The 20,030-nt window shown below is 38.1% G+C and overlaps 1 protein-coding gene across 1 annotated transcript in view; it reads left to right on the top strand.

The window, feature by feature from the left end:
- Window positions 1-511: 511 nt before the first annotated feature.
- The window catches only part of LOC139716468 (ubiquitin carboxyl-terminal hydrolase 40-like), a 41,061-nt gene continuing 21,542 nt past the window's right edge, over window positions 512-20,030 (top strand). Inside the window, exons 1-17 of the mRNA XM_071628014.1 lie at window positions 512-846; window positions 3,374-3,441; window positions 5,202-5,315; window positions 5,998-6,123; window positions 6,446-6,484; window positions 7,403-7,549; window positions 8,223-8,366; window positions 8,930-9,049; window positions 10,347-10,493; window positions 11,798-11,866; window positions 12,578-12,813; window positions 13,920-14,080; window positions 15,118-15,199; window positions 15,748-15,922; window positions 16,666-16,753; window positions 17,800-17,873; window positions 18,954-19,282. Coding sequence (XP_071484115.1) covers window positions 642-846; window positions 3,374-3,441; window positions 5,202-5,315; window positions 5,998-6,123; window positions 6,446-6,484; window positions 7,403-7,549; window positions 8,223-8,366; window positions 8,930-9,049; window positions 10,347-10,493; window positions 11,798-11,866; window positions 12,578-12,813; window positions 13,920-14,080; window positions 15,118-15,199; window positions 15,748-15,922; window positions 16,666-16,753; window positions 17,800-17,873; window positions 18,954-19,282 — 2,324 coding nt within the window. The 5' untranslated portion in view covers window positions 512-641. The remainder of the gene's footprint in view (window positions 847-3,373; window positions 3,442-5,201; window positions 5,316-5,997; window positions 6,124-6,445; window positions 6,485-7,402; window positions 7,550-8,222; window positions 8,367-8,929; window positions 9,050-10,346; window positions 10,494-11,797; window positions 11,867-12,577; window positions 12,814-13,919; window positions 14,081-15,117; window positions 15,200-15,747; window positions 15,923-16,665; window positions 16,754-17,799; window positions 17,874-18,953; window positions 19,283-20,030) is intronic.

Below are 20,030 nucleotides of genomic sequence, written 5' to 3' on the forward strand. Positions count from 1 at the left end.
CTAACAATGTCATTCATTTTGCTGAGTGTCAGTTATCATAGTGACTTATATGAAAACGCAAAACTAAAATGACATTCCAAATCTTAGTTATTATAATATTATGATTTTGTATGATCTTTTGATTCAGGGCCTACACGTACTACATTGTACACACTTAATCTACTTACTACTTTTGATCAACTTGACAACGATATCATAATATCGTTAGGTTGTAACGTTACTTGATTGTTAAAGATCTGAGTGGACTTTATTCTTAGAATTTTGTTGTTATACTGAAAAAAAAAAAGATGAAGGATTGCACACTACGATGCGTTTCAGTGTACGTTTTCTAATAAAAACACTATTCAGTAAGAAGACAGGCGTTCGCGCGTGCTGCGGTCGAGAGCGAACAACAAGTGCACATTGAATCATAGAATGTCGATGTACCGTACAGTACAACCTACATTACGTGCCCATACGTCACACGCAACACGCGCCCGCATTCACACCATCATTGTGCAATGTAGTACAGTATGTGGACAGCAAAAAGTTTACGAACATAGACGACGAATAACGTGACAGGAAATAACCCCATAGGAATTTTACTTCTGACCGACATTAACTTACCACAAGGTAGCGTTAACATTACTTAAGATTTGATCATGTTTGGGGACCTTTTTGGAGAGGAGGATGATCTGGCCTCGCATGGAGTTCCCTCTTCAGCTCAGGGGAGCACCAGCAGCACAGGGCTCCATGAGCCACCTTCCCGCCGGGGCAGTACCGGGCTGGCAGGCATCGCCAATCAGGGTGCAACGTGCTACCTGAACTCGCTGCTCCAAACATTGCTGCTCACGCCAGAATTTCGAGGTAAATTGTTTGTGTATGTAAATACTTTTACGTATCAAGAACCAATGGAAAATGTATTTGCTGTTGTGTGTATGTAATAATCGAAATTTCATGTCATAACTTTGGACCATACTAAAAGTGGCAAATTGAAATGTCAAAATGTGAAAGAAATTATTAGGTAACTGGCTAGAGACTGCCTATTTAAATTATGTTGACTATTGTATTGAAGAGCCCCTATGGACAACATCATCATCACCAAGGTTAACTCACTCACTGTTGGGATGGAGTAACTCAGGGGCAATTCTGGAATGCTAATATCATCTATACACTGTTAAATACTGTACGGGACATTTTAGCGGTGCATTAAAAACGTGTAGATGTGTTGTCCGCTCAATTTTTACGAGCCACTATTAAAAAATGTCAATGATTAATTCTCCATAGGCGCGGCTACTGCTGTTGTTACTGGCCATTCAAGAATACACCAGTTTTGTGACTGTGCATCACAAAATGAACAAAAAGTCGCATTTAGTGATTTTGTGTGAGGACTGAAAATACTGTACATTTGTAGGTGAAATGGGTCACCTAACCAACCTTGAGTTTTTCTTATTTTCTGAGTGAAAGAGCAAGTCTTCCTTTACATTATGTTAAGGTTTGGGATCATAAAATGAACAGAAACTTGTGTTTTCAGCAGTTTTTCTCGAACACTTTTTGGTATAGAATAGTGTGAATGGGTGTTTCTCACAGAGCCATCTTTTCATTTCTTAAAAACTCTACCCATACCGGTACTCTTCATTTTCACCTCCTAAAATTGAAATAACTTTTAAAAGAATGATGCTAAGGACTGCATTGCAAGTTGGCATTATTCATCTACAGAATGTATTAACAAAGCATGCTTAATTTCAGCTTAATCTGATAATCCCTTCATTGTTGTTGCTCCATTGGGCAACATCCTGTTTTTTTGTTCCATTCATCCCACAGCTAGTGTGGCTTGGTAAAGGTGAAGCACTTGAATAGACCCTGAACTTCAGAGCCTGTTTTCTCAGTTCACACTTTGCAGAGTGTGTCCTCTCTTTCCAATATTAAGATAGGTTAGTGGAGTCCATTTGAATTGAGTTATACATCATTTTGAGGCTTAGAGTCTGCTCTTTCAGAAACTGATCTTAAATGAAAATACATGTCTGGCGACTTTTTGTTGGTTTTGTGGTGCAGGGTCACATTTTGTCTCGTCTGTTGCACGATGCAGAGTGCAGGAATGCCTGCTACTAGTGCGCAAAATCTTGTTACAAATTCACAAGCATGCAAACATCATGGTAGTTGCTACATATGCAGTTGATTGCATAGGGGCTAAAATTCTTATTTGCAGTGCTGAGTCAACTTCAAAGATAGAGTAGAAGTACAATACTTTTGTGCAGTTTAAAACTATGCTTTCTCTAAAATGATTATAAATGATCAAATGATAATGATTTTATTGGATGGCATTAAATTCACGGGATACCAGGGAATATTGCACTCATCTGCGATTCATGCAATATTGGTCCTAACTCTTGCAATATTACCTGGTACCGTATCCCAGTCATAGCCATCCAAAAAGAAAATATAATTGATGTTAAAATTTGGTGCTCATCGGGAAACTGTTGTAAGATGTTTCTTTTATAAACCTAGTCTTGTAGGCCTACGGGTTAGACATCCATACAATGTACAGTACTTACAGTACCTATGCATGTCTCCAGTGGTGCACAATATGGAGAAAGGAAACTGGAATAGCCCACTTCTACTTCTCTGCAGGCCACATTCATCTGCACCGCTGGCGCCACGTTGGAGGCACTTCCGGGTTTCATGAGCTAACTTATACAGTTGTATTTTCTTGTTTACATTGTACTTTGCTGTTAGTAAATGGTGTTTGTGATGTAAAAATATTGATGTCTAAATTAGACATTCCTCATGCAATCTACTTTTTTCATCAGTGTGAGGGCTACTCTATGTGTCAGTGGTGGATGCAGGGGAAGGGCACCAAGTACGCGCCCCCCTTTATTTTTGTTGGAAAAAAAGAAGAAAAAATGGGGGGGGGGGATTTGCGCCCCCTTTTAATTTTGTAAAGGCGCCCCCTCTTTACAGAATTCCTGGATCTGCCTCTGTGTGTGGTTCATAGAAATAATTGTCCATACACCAGTGTCTTGAGGTTGACTCTGAAATGATACTCAACCTGGGTAGTCACACCCAATTAATAATTGAATTTGAACTACAGTGTACTATATGCATACTTGTATGTGCACCTGTGTCCATATTGCTAAAATCTGTGTGTACAGGTTCTGTATAAAATTATTGAAGGAATGATAATGCAAAGATAAGGTGTTGCAATTGTTATCTGTGTTATTCTAGAGGTACAGTTCATACAGTTTGTACTTGTACTTGTCCAGTACTAACTTTCTCCTGCACATACTGTACATCAACGAATGAGACAAAACTTCCTGTAATCATTACCGTGACTATTTATATAGTACATTATTGTGCCCCTGTTGATACATGTCTTGTCTTTTGATGCATACAGAATCTCTCTTTAGTTTGAGGCAAGATGAACTGGGAAGCTTGGAGGACAAGGACAGAGAAGGGAGTAAGGTAATCACGGCTTGACAATGAAATTTTTGTCTGGTGGCCTGTTTTTAGAATTTGACATTTTGGTGGCCCCCCCAAAAAAATGTACTGGCTGGAAAATTACATATCAAATTTCATTTTGAATTTTATTTGCCCAACAGGCTACTAAAAGATAACCTTTTTGGAAATTTAGTGGCAAAGCATCAATTTATAGTAGCTCCGGGCCACTGTTAATACTTATAACGAGCCACAGTACAAAATGTAAGTTTCATTTTGTTTTGCTCTGCTTTGTGTGTGTGTGTTTCATTTGTTCATTTTGTTCATTTTTTTTTTTTTTTTTTTTTTTTTGGGGGGGGGGGGGGTATTCTGTTGTTTCGCTTGTCTTCCCCTTCATTTGCAACCTGTTTGCAAATGGGAGTGTTGTATTCATACTCTCAAATGACCAAACAAAGAAATGTAAAGAAGAATAAGATGAGGGAGAAGAGATGAATATTAATTTCTGAGAAAAGTGACAATTGTTAATTAGGGCCTATTAATGGGGTCTAGTAACAAATGCAAATCTATCAAAATGGGGAAACTATCTCTTTTTACTTGTATTCACAGAAAGGCAAATGGAAATCGATTTCAATGTACATTGTAGATTTTAAGTTGAATCATGATCTTTGACAATGGTGGCAAACATTACAAAAGATTTATTGCTTTATGATGCGTAGTATTTTCAAGCAGTTGTGTGGATGGAATGTGCTGTGGTCTGTGCTATCGTTGTTTTGGGGAATCCCCACCTACTTTTGAAGTACAGAGCTCTGTACTTGTGTGGCACGATTGCTTTGTAAATGACACTTGATATTCCATGGTATGTGCACAGAAATGTTTTGTAATTAAGGTTTTCAGAGAGATTTTGATACAGGAGTGTGTCTTTCTTGTTTCATCACTCAATTCATCAAGCTTCAACCTCAAGTGAGACTTTAGACAAGTACTGTGCCATCTAAACTACTGTACATTGTAGAAGTCCAGTTTCTCAACCTCAATTACATCTAGTACCATGTGCATTGTGTAGAAAATTAAATCACATTAAAAATCTGTGACAAAGACACAGAAGTGGGCTCTTGATTTTACATTCTCTTGTTTTGTAGTGAAATATCTGTTGTGCCTTAGGTACAACTGTTGTTCTGAGAAAAGAGACAAGCAGGATTAAGTCAGTATTTTAAACAAGCCCATAATGACTGCTTGAAAGTTCCTAAATGTTAATCTTTCATGTGATTTCTTTTGCGAGTGTAGGCTCTGTAATATGCAAAGTAGTACTTACATGTCAAATATGTTATGATAAGAATACTAAAAGTTCATGTGAGATTATATATTATCATATATGAATAATTGTGCTATTCGTACACATGTGTATTTTGTATTCCTTCTTGTGTGATATACAGTGTAGAGTAAGATACTCCTGTTTGCGGCAGGGTGCCTATTTGTTGCAGGGACAGTTTCATTCATGAAAAAGCAAATGAACATCATGTTTGCTCAGTCCCACTTTAGAAGACAAGCAGAAGTTTCTGGCAAGTGTCATGGGAAGTAACACCTGATTGGGCTTTTTCATCCATGAATGAAATGGCCCCTGCTGCAAAAAGGCACCCTGTACAAGGCCTGTCGCAAACAGGGTTGTTTACTCTAGTCTGTACTAGTACTGTAACTTGATCATTGACACATTGTACACATTTGTACATTGTACATGCATTACGGGATTTAAGGAAATATTTGATCACACATTCCTTGTGTTGCATCCACAGGTGCGCATCATCCCCCTCAACCTGCAGCGTCTGTTTGCTCACCTCCTGTTACTGGACCAGAAGAGTGCCTCGACAGCTGAGCTGACGGACAGCTTTGGCTGGACAAATAATGAGGTGAGAAATTTAGTTACAGTGACCATGCGGTTATCATTGAATCGAAAGAGTGGGGTGTATCCTTGTCATTTCCCAGGCATTCTTCTGAGAGGGTTGCCAATGAATGCAGCACTGGCTACAGGGGTCTGATACATTGATCATAAGGGTACGATATCAAATCAGATGGATCATCCTGGTGTGGTAATAAACATACTTGTATCGGGTGGGATACCTACTGACTTGGGTGTCATAATAGGTAATTCAGGTAATTTAGGTGATACATTGTATCATTTAGCTTCTTTGCATTCATAGACCAGGTAATTGACCTCGCTGTCAGAATTTCATACCATTCCTCACCATATTGCAATTGAAATCTGTTTTGCCAGTGGATGTTTATAACCTCAAATCAGATTATATGCTGTACTGTACACATGTGTGCTGGTGTCACTCACAAGCTCATACTTCTATTTTATATGCAACATGTACATACCTTAAAAGTTTGAAAAACATTGTTTTTAAAACTGAAAAACAACCAAACATAAGTTTATAGAAGAGTTACATGTCAATTAATCAATGTTATACATCCACAAAGATTGGCACATGAATCGCACCAATAACACAAAATAATACACAAATCTGACATGAGTGAGCAAATCGCAGTGAAAATTTAGTGAGGAAATCTTGATGTGTGTCATCCCAACAGGAGTTACAGCAGCACGATGTACAGGAGCTGAACCGCATCCTGTTCTGTGCCGTAGAGGAGAGTCTGGTGGGGACGTCTGGAGAACACCTCATCTCTAGACTCTACAGGGGCACTGTGGTCAACCAGGTGAGAACATTTTGTTATAGTGCCCGGTGTGCGGAGTTGAAAATAATGAAACAAGCACACGTACAAAGTTATCCTTTTTCTTGTGTATGCATTTATGTAGGTATTTTTGTCAATGTCCAAGCCAGAGATGGTATCTAAAATTTCAGATGTATGGTTGCATCATATATGATGTAAAGTAGCCACAACAGTAATGTGCACTATTAATATACTATACATCATGTATAAGTTGAGACACTCATTTTTGGTAAATCTCACAGGACGATTTACATGCAGTGCCCATGAAATTATACTTTGTACGTTTTCTTTTTCTTTTCCATGACAGATCACATGTGAAGAGTGCAAGAGAGTGAGTGAAAGAGAGGTAAGTGAGGAAAACACATTTCTGTCAAGTCCTTTCCATATTTCTTCCTATTACAAGTTAAAGCATACAAGAATATGTAAATCTCTTGTTTCTCAAGCTGTAAGGTTACAAGAAAAAAAAATCAATTTAGGAGATTAACATCATGATTGAAAATTGAGAAAAAAATATGAAGATAGTGAATACAAACAAACATCTGCCCAAATTTGTAATACTGGTGTACAATGTATAATGGAAATGGATTCCAGTAAAAAAAATGAGAAAAATTATGTCAATGTATGCAGATTTCTTTCCCGGCCACACAGGGTAGCAATTCATTGTGTAGCCAAATAGTGAAGTCAAATGACATCTGACTTAGGATGGACTTTAACACAAACTCACCATGCCTTGTTATGGAGTGCTGTATGTATGTGTACTAGGAAAGCACTCAAAGAGCGCAGATCTCCGCCAAGCAGCTCATTTCCATCCACACAAGCATGCTGAAAATCGCCCAATTTCCCAATGATAAAGAAGCCTTGTGTTTACCTCACAGCTTCCTGCTGTGCGGTGCCTTGAGCAGAGCACACACTTTAGTGCACATTTTCAGATCTCAAATACAGTGTACAAGTATATGCAGCTTGAACTCCCAAGTTTATTGACCCTATTTACCAAGAGACAAAAAAAAAAAAAAAAAAAAAAAAAAAAAAACTTAAAAAATTCATAAAAATTCCTGGATCACTACCAAAGTTTAATCATCTATTCTTTGTGTCGTTATCAACTTTCCCTGTAAGTTTCATCCAAATCCGTTCACAACTTTTTGGGTTATTTTGCAAACAGACAAGCAAACAAACCAATGCTGGCAAAAACTTAACCTCCTTGGCGGAGGTAACAAGCATGATCTGTGTTTGTGCTGTGCTCTGATCCCTTTTGGTTGGACTCTAGGAGGACTTTCTGGACCTGACCCTGGCGGTAGGGGGCTATGTAGGGGTGCAGGACACACTCAGGGCTAACTATGTGGAGGAGGAGACTATGGAAGGGAGCAACCAGTATCGGTGTGACTCCTGTAGGAAGCTGGTCAATGCCAGGAAGGTAAGAAATGGGGCATTACAGGTACACATAGTGAGGATGGTCCTAAGAAGATGGTTACATTCTTCTATCATAATGATTCAATATACAAATTAAATGTAACTGAAGTTTTATTATTGTTGATATTATGATCATTATCATTACATGTACTATGATTTTTATCATCATGATAATTATTTGCTAGCTCCATAGGTCACACTTGATTGCAGACAAAAAGGAGCACCCAAAATACAGCAATGCAATCATGTAAATAATGTGTGTGTTGTTCTGTGCCAATTGTATTATTTACTGATATTTTATTTCTGATGAATAGGTATTGCTTTGCACTATCGTAAACACCCTAAGTGACTTGTTGAAGCTGCGTAAAATCAAATCAATATTTTAAGCAGTAGACACGTATGTGCAAAACAAATACCCCAAACCTGATGTTTTTGACATAATGCAGACTCATTAAAACTGTGAATACTGAAGTCCAACTTGCAATGTTCTTTAAAAGTGAATGATGCAGTCTGGAGTTTGGTAGGCCTGAAATTATTTCAACACTGGTGTTTGACATTTGGCCATTACTGAAAGAGTTACCTACAAGTCCTTCAGATAATGCCTGGTTGCTATATGACTTCATGTGACCACAAACGGTTTATGACAAATGTCTTTTTCTCTTTGATGAATTTTCCAGGGAGCGAAGATCAGGTCTCTTCCCCCAGTCTTAACCCTTTCCCTGCTAAGATTCAGCTATGACTTTGTGAAGCTGGAGAGATACAAGGAAACAGGACACTACACCTTCCCAATGGAACTCGACATGTCCGCCTACTGTGAGCACGTAAGTGACCATTTGTTTCTTGAGGAAGATATGTTGGTGAGATACATGAACTGTGAAAAACACCTTTTTTTTGGCACATCTAGTGCAACATGAAACTCATGAGAAATACATGCAACTGTTTTTTGCGTTGGTACTTCAAACATTTATATAATAGTCTCGTATATTTCGATCCTGTGGATTCCAAGCATGCAAAATTCATCTTACCTGGCTGAGCACTGAAAATAACTTGTATGAAAATATCCTCTTTTACAGTATTTCTAAAAATTTACCAACCGTGAGAATGTCTATTTCTCTTTCGTTTTAACCTATGCATGTGTGAGTGAGTGAGTGAGTGAGTGTGTGTGTGTGTGTGTGTGTGTGTGTGTGTGTGTCTGTATTGGTTGTGTATGACATCGATTATGACTTTTTACACCTGCAAGATCTTTACATTGCTATGGATTGCACTGGTGTGCATTTGCAATTGTGTATCACTGTGAGCGATTTTCATTCATTCTGTGCATCGATGCTGTAGATTGTTGTGATAGATACAGTACCTCTTCTTTGTATGTTCATATGTATCACAGGGTGGTAGGGAAGCCATCTATGAGCTGTATTCTGTAGTGCTTCACAGCGGCAGCACGCACGGAGGTCACTACCACGCCTACATCAGGGACGTCGACGACCTCGGCAAGTGGTCAGAGCCGGTGAGCATGATGAACAGTATTAACCCATTGAGGATGAGCTGATTTTGCTGCAATGCACATTTCCCATAGACACCTGCCCGCATAGGTGTATGTGACCGTGCATCACAAAACGAACAAAAAGTCGCACACACTGATTTTGCGTGAGGACTGAAAATAAGTGAAATGGGTCAACCTAGCCGATCTTGACTTTTTCATATTTTCTGAAAGAGCAAATCTTCTTTTACATTATGCTAAACTTTGGGGTCATAAAACTGGCGGGAAAGTGTGCTTTTGGGCAGTTTATCTCGAACATTTTTGGAAGAATAGTGTGATTAGGTGTGTCTTTAGAGTCCCTTTTTCATTTCTGAAAAACTTTGTGCACACTCTTCACTTTCAGCTCTAATTACTTTTGAAAGGATAGTGCTACTGCTTTCAAAGTTGGCATTAATTAAGGACAAAATGTGTTAATGAGGCATGCTTAATTTCAGTTTAATCTAATAATCCCTTCATTGTTTTTACTCGTGTGGTTTACTTCCTGTTTTTTTTGTCCCATTCATCGCACAGCCAGCACGATTTGGTAAAGACTAAGCGCTTGAATAGACACCGTACTTCACAGCCTTTTCTCAGTTCACGCTTTTCCTGAGTTTGTGCTTTCTTTCCAATATTTAGATAGGTTAGGAGAGTCCATTTGATTTGAGTTATACATCATTTTAAAGCTTAAAGTCTGCTCTTTCAGAATATGGTCTTAACTAAAAATTTATGTCTGGCGACTTTTTGTTTGTTTTATGAAGCAGGGTCACATATACTCAGGACTAGTCTTTAGTAGGTTAAACTCACTCTAGGAGGTTTGCTCATGTTAAATCTGAACTTGTTCTACAGTACTGTACGTGCAGCGATTCACCCTATGAGACTACCTGTAGTACATGTACCTTGCACTTACCTCAGAAATTGAAAAAATGTAAGTATCTCGTACAACACAGTAATCAGGTGTAATGAAAATTCTGAATTACCTCCCAACGCATATTTAGTCATTTGCAACATGAGCAATACACATAATTCACAAATTGCTATGCAAAAAAGTTCATTCAAGAATTGTTTTCCTTTAAAGTTCACTGCCTACTTATACCTTTGTCCTTAGCTTCTATTTAATTTTGAAGGACTTATACAACCACGCTAATGTTTTCTTTCATGGGTATTAAAAGTCTCTAAGGAGTATGGCATGGCATGACTTTGTAAGCTAGTGGAGGAATAATGCATGGATATTTCAAAATTTTCTCTACATTCATAGTGATATATTATTCTGTTTCCTACTGTACAGGAATCTGAGCTCATTCGGCTGACCCCTGACCCAGGAAGTGGAAAGGAAGACCTCCTTGACATGAAGTCTCCCCAGCAGTGCCTGACGGCTCTCCTCAGGAAGCATGGTGGCAAAGATCACACACTGGCAGTCGATAAACTAGGCCAAGTGAGTCTGCACTGTATGCAATGGGCAATGCACGGCCCACTGATTACATAGTCATAGTGAATCTGCCCAGTGAGAAATGGGCTGTAGCCGGGCCACTGAGTGAAAACGAGATGTGCATGTCTTGTGTGTCTCTTTGAATAGTGTGTGAAATGGGCTCACTTTGGGTCGTGAGTAAAAAGTGTGCCAGACGAGTCCTGTTTCTATGAAGCTGGCTGTGCAAGAGTTAAAGGTAGGTACATGAGTCCTGTTTCTATGAAGCTGGCTGTGCAAGAGTTAAAGGTAGGTACATGAGTCCTGTTTCTATGAAGCTGGCTGTGCAAGAGTTAAAGGTAGGTACATGTAACTGGACCAAATAAACCTCTGATCAGTCGGCAGCGATTTGACCAAACTATGTATCTAGTGATTTAGAGTTGATTACATGATTTGAATTTGCGTTTTAATAGCAAAGTTATGTATTTTACATAAAAGTCGTAGCATGAATTCATCATGATCAATAATAGATATATTTGCAATTTTTTTGCAAATATAAATGCAAGATGTTTACCAACATAATGCATCTTGCAAAACCATGCAACTTTGAGATACAATGTTTGCCAGATTTCTGTTAAAAGTCTCGGACCATCGCCATGATTACTTGTGTTGCATTAGAGAAAGATTGAATGTGACTGGTTGAATGTATTGAAACTGCACGAAATCATGTAAATAAATTTACCCCCACCCCCACCCCCCCCCCCCAAAAAAAAAAACATTCAAAAGTTGCAAGTTTACTCCGAACACTGAGGTTTAGCTATGAATGCCACAGTTTAGTTTGATTATTCTGCAGAAAAATAAAAGCAAAAGTACAGGACCAATACAGGGCTCATATGCAAAGGAAATTTTATCAAATACTACCAGTGATGATGACAGCAACAAAGCACCAGACTACAGAAATACAGAGGACTTTTTGAACCTTTTTAAACTTTTGGGGTAAAGGTTTAGTAGTCAATTCACTCAGTCAATTCTACATGGATATGAGTTTATCTCATTTAATCTAATTTTTGTATATATATATATATATATATATTTTTTTTTTTTTTTTTTTTTTTGCATAGATGAAGGGAAAATGCAAATTATTTGCTATATTGTTTTTATTTCCCTTGACCTTCAAGTTATTTGTCATTGGTGTGTTTGGCTGCTTCAGCATACATCCATGTCAGTCAGTGCAATGTGGACTAATTACAGCAACACCGTCATCCATGCTCTTTGGCCATGGTTGATAAAGATTTCACACGTTATGATAGTCTGTTCTCTGGTGATATCCACAGGTGTTGAATGAAGAAACTGGAGTGTCCTGGAACAAACGCTTCAAGAGACAGTATGGCACTTTCATCAAGGTAGAGTGCAGTATTTATTCAGTTATTATTCTTAGAAATACTCAAAATACTTCTTAAGTTTAGAATGTTACACTGTTCACAAAGTTTTCTAATGTTTGTCACATCCATTTACAATACGGAAAGTAGTGCTGATATCAACTGGGACTTTAGTAGTTTGAATAATAAACTCATGTGACTTCCCTTTGCTATTAAAACATTTGTTATATTGAGTAAAATGTTCAGTGTATTGATACATTATATACTGGCAAAAAGTTGACTGGATGATATCCTTTTTAAATTGCATCATGCCTGAATTGATGTATGTGCCTTCAGACAAGATTATGCTCAAATTCATAATAACCAAAGAAATGACACATTTCCACTCCCTCCCCACCCCCTTCAAAAAAAAAAGGGGGGGGGGGGGAAGGAGGAGGGTATCCACAAATTTGCTTATTGTATCATACCCCTATATCAATTAATACTTCTAGATGAAGTTTCCTTTCTTACTCCTATCAGATATTCATTAGATTGTAAATGATTAGCCAAATGTGTGCAGAAACTACATGAAGAACAACAGAAATTTACATTCATCCATCCATTTATTTGTTATGTTCAGTCAAATTGACCATTTGCTGTCCTACTTATTTTTATGCCTCTGCCACGAAGTGGTGCCGGAGGCATTATGTATTCGGGTTGTTTTCTTTCTGTATTTGATCATGAAACAATGCCCAGTTCCTGAAGAAACACAATGATATCTTTGAACTGAATGTGGCGGGCACAGTAGTCCACCTTGTGGATCCCATGAAAGGGAAGGCATCCAACCCATCTCCACGGCAACCCTCATCACCAGTCTCCTGTGAGGAACAGAAACGTGACCCAATCTGTGATGGAGATACTGGGACCGAGGTTAGCAAAGTAAAGGACAGAGACGTGCAGGATCAAAGCAACAAAGAGCAAGCAATAGCGAGGTGAATAAAATGGTCTGCTTTTGCCTTTGACGATTCCTATTTTGTTATATAAAGAAATTAATTTGAATTGACTTGTTTTTATGCCTCCGCCATGAAGTGGTGCTGGAGGCATTATATTTTCAGGTTGTCCGTCTGTCCGTCCGAATTTATTTTGTGGACAGTGTAACTAAAAAACCTTATGAGGTATCCTAATGAAACTTGGCATGTATGTGTATTAGGGGGTGAAGTTGTGCCTATCAACTTTTGGGTGCACATGCTCAAGGTCGAAAAGTCAAGGTCAAATACATAAAATTTCACTATTTCCACGATATCTGTGCAATGCCTGAAGATATTTTCTTGAAACTTAGTGTATACATGTATTACCCAATCAAGATTCTCTGGTGAAAGTTTGGGGTCATTAGGTCAAAGGTCAAAGGGTTCAGTAAAAATATTAAAACTTTTTTCTCTGTACCTTGGAAATCGTTCAAGGTATCTTCATGGAACATAGTATATATACATGTACTGACTGGCAGTGATTATCTAGAGAATTTAGGGTTCATGGGGTCAAAGGTCAGGGGTCAACGGTCAAGGGCAACACTTCAAAATTTTATTATTTCCCTCATATATATGCAATGCCAGCAGGATTATATATATATGTTTTTACACATGGTGTATGCATGAACTGTATAACCTAATAGAGATTCTCTGGAAACTTTCTTTTTTTTTTCGCCTCAAAGGTCAAAAGGTCAAAGATCAAGGGAAAGTGCTGAACTAACTTTTTCCTCCATATCTCGGAAGTGGCTCAAGTTATCTTGAAACTTACTACATATTTATGCGTGCTCTGCGTGACAGTGATTATCCTATGAATGTTAGGGCAATATTTTCGCGTGTCTTTAATTTCGCGATCAACCCAAAGCTCGCAAAATTCGCGAAAATAACGGCGTATACAGCTATCGTCTGAAAACAGATAACTTCAAACTAGTGTCCAATAATTACAGATCAGGGTTTTTTTTTTTGGTTTTATGTTTTGTTTTGTTTTGTTCAGGTGTGATGGGGAATATTAAGAGGTATTTATAGATATTCCTATCACCATTGCCAAGAGTGCTCTTATGAATATTTGTTTTCAGGGCTACCGCTTCTGTGCCGAGGCCAGGTCACTGCTGGTTTGATTTTAATGACTCCACTGTGAAGCCAATCAGAGAGGGCGCCCTCGCTATGCAGTTCCAGGGAAGGGAAAGTGCCTATATGCTGTTGTACAGGCGCAAGGCTTTACCAAGACCTCCAGCAGGTATTAACATTCTTGAAGAGGCTTGAGACATTGCATTGTTTTGTCTTTCAAGTATTTCTTTAACCCATTGAGGACAAGTCCTGAATTTACTCAGGCAGGCATCTATGGGAAATGAGTGTTGTAGCAAAATCAAACCGTCTTCAACGGGTTAATGTTCCTGCACAGATGAAATGGATGAAGTGATAGAAATTCCGAGATAGTGTGAGGCATCGACATAGCATGCACAGATAATCCATTGGACAGTGTATTAACCTGATCCGCGAGTCTAAATTCCACCAGGTTCCCATATAGAACGGGTTAAATTTAGAGCCCTGTTTCAATTTTGTGTTGAAAACCACACACAAATGTTTAATGCTCATGTAGAAGTTAATGCATGGAATGACAGTGATCCCCCTGGCTGAAAAGTAACTCGTTTGTCATCGAAAATTTTGTGGTTGAAATGATAATAAGTATGATTATTATAATTTCATTTGGTTTTAAGCATTCACAACAGCAATAGAATTGTATCATGATACCTTCAGGGAATCTGAATGAAAAGACTGTTGTCCTGACGGCGTGACTGGAAAAGGGGGAAAAATATAAAATTATACAATTATACAATTACTAGCAAGTCTTCCCTGCCAATACAAGGGAGCATCATTGAGTTGCATGTTTTAATACATCATGATGCAATTAGCAGGGAGTAAAAGAGGTAGAAAAAGCAAGGAAAGAAAGTAATTTATGAATAACATGACTATGGTGCACCAGCTCTTGTACTGTGTGTGTAGAAGTGCTGAAAAACTGTCGCGAGGTCATCTGTAATTTCGTAAGTTTGTAAGATGGTATATTCTTTTTTTTTACATCTTCTATTATTCTAACAGTATCATGACTCTCATCCATGTGAGTTGCTTTTTTAAAAAATATTTCTTATCATTGCAAAGTCAGGTGTACCTCTCATAATATCAAATTTTGTATGTATTACTGTAGAGTGTGTATTATGATTATTGTAATATATTTTATGTGACGAAGGAGCCATCTGTACACATACATATTTTCAGCCAACTGCACTCCAGATTACAAGATGCCTGCCTGGCTAAAAGATGAGGTTGAAGCAGCAAATCAAGAAATGGAGAAGAAGAGGTTTGAGTGTTACTAATCTTTTCCATGACATCATTCGGTTTATACTTTGCACTCGTTTACCAGCATGTTCTGTACAATGTTCCATCACGCAGATTTGTCAAGCTTCTTCTATCCTATTATTTTTGAAGGCCAAATGAAAAGTTCCCAGCAGTTTGTAATCATAGATTAGAATGAATCAGATAATATGAGTGAATAAAATTTGAAGACCCTAACAACCAACAACAAAACAGAGATAAACATGTACAGATGCACTGGAGAAATACACATTGTACAAGTGGTTTGTACAACACACACATAAAAATAAATGAAGCATAATTGCCATATCCTATGTTATGTAACCCTGTCTGTATTTGTGTAATGATAGATTTTAGAATACTGAAATCAAATTAGTGCACATTGATAATTCATCAGATTCATGTAACCGTGTTTTTTTTTAATATTTAAAGTAGTTTCATTGCATATTGATGCTTTGCAAAGTTATAAGTGTAAGTCTGCAATTATCAACAAAACTAAAATACAGCAGGAAAAACATCTAAATCAACTTTCAGGGCGGAGTATGAGAAGCTGGTGAATCAGGTGGAGGTTACCATTCTACTAGAGGCTAACTACACACTGGCCAGAGGATGTCTGCACAAGAAACCTTCTGCAACAGAGGAACCACTCAAGTTGGTCTTAGATCGCAGGAAAAGCATCACGCATTTGATGGAGCTTATACTCGAACAAGTATGGCATTTCTCCAGTGTGATTTTTAATCCTTTGCTTTCTTTAATTTAATGCATTGAGTGGCAATATGATTTCATTGTAATGCACCTTTTATGTGTACAGCACTAACTTGCCGAGTAGAAGATTAGTACATTGCACTGGCATACACAAACACACACACAAGCAGGCTGTTTTTACGTATGCTGCACACCCCATCATAGTCATCTTGACCAAAGATAAAATATTTATCTCTAAAACAGTGATGACAAAAGCTTTTGTGTTTGACATTGAACAGACTCTCTCGATGGTCCTTGAAATATTCTGAGGCGTACATTCGCTATGTTGCTATCTCATTTTCATTGGTTGAAAACATGTCAAAAGTTTTACAATAGCTACCAATTTTCAGAAGATCTGGAAACAGGCATATGAAAATATTGTCATAATTCCATTTAAATGTCTCTAATATGATTTGATGTAAATGGTTTATTGCTTCCCTAATATATAGTTTTAATTTTATGCAAAAGGTGTCTTTGCCTAAATGCATATCTATACCATTACCCTTTTTTTTCTTCCTGTCTCTGTCTGTCTGTCTGTTTATTTATGGAGTTATCTATCTCCATTGTATCTATCCATTCATCAATTTATCTGTAATTCTCTGTTTTCCGTCTGCCTTAATAGTATTAACTTCTGTCATTCTGTTCATGCATATACATATTAGCCCATTTCATCTCTTGCCCCCTCTCAACAATGATGCCCTTCTACAGGTGCCTGAATCTCCAGACAAGTGCCACAATTGCCTTCACATTGCCAAAGAATTACCAGCAGGGATCCACCTCTATGATTGTGTCACAGGTGATGCTCATGCACAGAGTGGAGTGGGGATCGTAATGGGGGAAGAAGAAATTTTGAGATAGTCCCATACGTAGGTCCCATCTGTCACCTGACGTAGTATGAGGGATTGTATTCATTGCAAATGGAAAGCAAATGGATGCAGCATTTACATCCAGTCATGAGATAGGGCAAAAAAGAAATTATCAATAAGTATCCTGAATCCATTCCTTTATCAACTTAGGCATGCATGCAACTTTAGAACTTTTCAGCTCGATATTTCTCACTTTGCTACCATATGAAATCCCATAGAGATTTGTGTATGGAATTATAAGATGACTTTGAGTGATGCCATAATGCTCATGCAGTGTAGTGAGTGTTTGAGCTAAGTTATAAACACCAGCAGCCAAATGTTTCAATTACCAACTGATAAAGAGCTTGTATAGATTCTGAGAATTGAAACAATCACTGTTTAGTGTCTTCATTATGAATGCATTGTACTTGCCTTTAATTTGTGCGGAATCATTTGATGTGAGGGCCAGCTGATATCATGTTGATACTGCTTTAATCTCACTAAAGATGATGACAAATAAGCAAAACAGATGCAACAAAAATGATTCATTCACAGTGTACAATGTACTTGTTAGCTACAGTTTAGATTTTCAGTGCCATAACATGTCTTATGATGGGAGTTATTTCAGTAACTCAGATATGAAGTTTTATGTTAAGTGGGCAAATATGATGAAATATGATGAAATTCTATGAAAAGAAAGTGAGAATAAATGATCAATGTATCACATAATGGCTGTCAAACCTGTCCATCACTATGAGGTACAAACTAATTGCTCTTCATTATACCATCCAGTATGTAATAAGTTTAGAGCTGAAGGCTGATACAAATCACCAAGTTTGTTGGTGACCCAGTCAATTTGATTATTGATTTCTAATAACAGGACTATATTGAAATGTCTCTCATGTTTTTCTTTCTTAAATGGCATTTTGGTGTAATAACAGTTGGTGACTTTTACACATGTGTGATGACAGTGCCTTGTTTTTATTTTGTTCCTCAGATGACCCAAAGAAAACACTTCAAGAACAGAATGTTACTGATGGCAGAATTCTCTTCTTGTGGGATGGAAAGGAGGTAATGTCATTTAGGGAGAACCCCTGAAAATTGGTAAAGAAGGAAAAAAGAAAACAAAACAGAAGGTAGACTCAATCCAAGACTTTATGAATAAGAATACTAACATATTCAAATCGATGAATTCATCTGTTGAGTTGTCTTGATTGGGAATCATTGACAGACATGTTTATTCAAGTATATGTAGGGCAAAATAGTCCAGAATTGATCAAAACCAAATAAATCAATCAGTACATTAGATCTGTTTGTTTTGTAGTCTTAGGCCAGGATGCATGAATACTCTTTTGCTTTAAATAGGTCATTCTACATGACAACACATTCCTAGTTTAGCACAAAATGAATTTCTGAGAGTAATGCTGCAAAGAAAAAGTGAAACTAACATAAAACAGGATTTCTGAGTACTTAAGTTTTGTGTAATGTTAGGACAAGAAAATGTGTGTGCTTTAGACATACATAAGCTGCTTAATGTTTTTGTGTGTAAATGTAAAGTCTTGACTTGGTTTGATATGTTTTTGTCCACCCGGTCCACTTTGAGTCGTTGTCAAAAAATCTGAGGGAAAACTGTTACAGGGGGGTAGTAGAAAAAAAAATGAAAATGGAAGTAATGTGCAGGGCTTATTTCAAGACAATGTACAAATTGTAATCATTACTGTAATTGTTTTTACTGCTTTCTGTTGCAAACTTTACAGATTAGCCTTTTGGTGTGAAAAATGCTGTTATTAATTACCCCTTGAATGAATGAATGAATGAATGAATGAATGAATGAATGAATGAATGAATGAATGAATGAATGAATGAATGAATGAATGAATGAATGAATGAATGAATGAATGAATGAATGAATGAATGAATGAATGAATGAATGAATGAATGAATGAATGAATGAATGAATGAATGGATAACTGACTGGCTGAATAAATGAATGAGTGAATGAATAAATGGTTAAGATGACAGGATGAATGAACAGTGGGCTGAGTGATAGATGGGGCGGGGATTCATAAGATAAAATGACTGTCCCTGTCGTGACACATGGTTGCACTGCACATGTTGAGTGATGCTTATTACCATGTTCGACATCTTCAGGTTGATGGAAAAAAGCCCCTGACTGGAGCCCACTGTGAGCCGATCCTCATCGTGCTGACGGCTCCCTCCTCCACTTCCTCTAGGAATCACTCTCTGGATGACCGGGGCGTCAGCGAACTGTCGTTGGGCGTCGCCAAGGACACCAAGATCTCTGAATTTCGCTGCATGGTGTCCGAGATGGTCGACATCGCCCCCGGCAACCTGATCCTGAGCCGGGTCAGGGCCGATGGTCCCGTAGTCCTGACAGAGGAGAACGGTGGGAGGACGATGACCCAGATGAATTTTGTGGACGGTGACAGAGTGGTAGCCGAGTCAGGAAGGAAAGGAGGGTAGGTGTGATCTGGAATGTTGAAGGCCTGGCAAGCTGGCTTTCTAGTGAAAATGACTGCACAACTTTCTCTTCTAGTGAATACTCTGTGTATGTTCTTGGAGGAAGGTACACCCTCTTACACTGTATGTAACTGCATCAACCCGTTCCTTACAGGAACCTGGTACACCAGGTTCCTATGGGAGCAACTGATATACGGGAATGGGTTTACCAGGTTCTCAAGATGAAGATAAGAGTGCCTACTCTCGTGGCCCAAATTCATGTTCCTTTTTGTTGTAATGCCCAGAAAAATGGGTTTGATAAAAAGATGAGAGTTCATTCTATCACCATATGTTTTCTTTCTTTATGAAAAATGTGTATGTCACAGCATTATTTCCCTTTTTTAAAATTAAGTTTGTGCCTGCTTTGCTATAAAACTCGTGTGAACATGTACATAGCGATCGAAGCTGAGTTCGAGTAGATTTTTGTGTTTGCTGATCCCAGTCCCATTCAAGTGCTCCGTTTTATGTAGAACAAAAGAGTCTGTGAGCTCATCAGCGCATGCTCTATTCATACCTTGCACTCGATCGATATTTTCATTGTCCACTGGCACATGTAGTTGACCATGGAAAGGGGATACATGTACCGCTTGACTGCTTTCGCTCAGGTGGATTACCAATCTGTCCACTCTCTGTCGACGAGCAAAAAAGAATCTTGTTTGGGGTCATTAAGACACTAAAAGACTTGCGGAAGGAACAGGTTAGAATGAA

The sequence above is a fragment of the Diadema antillarum genome, unplaced genomic scaffold, assembly GCF_040938485.1.
Source record: "Diadema antillarum isolate AM-2024a unplaced genomic scaffold, OU_Dant_1.0 scf00000065, whole genome shotgun sequence".
Taxonomy (NCBI): domain Eukaryota; kingdom Metazoa; phylum Echinodermata; class Echinoidea; order Diadematoida; family Diadematidae; genus Diadema; species Diadema antillarum.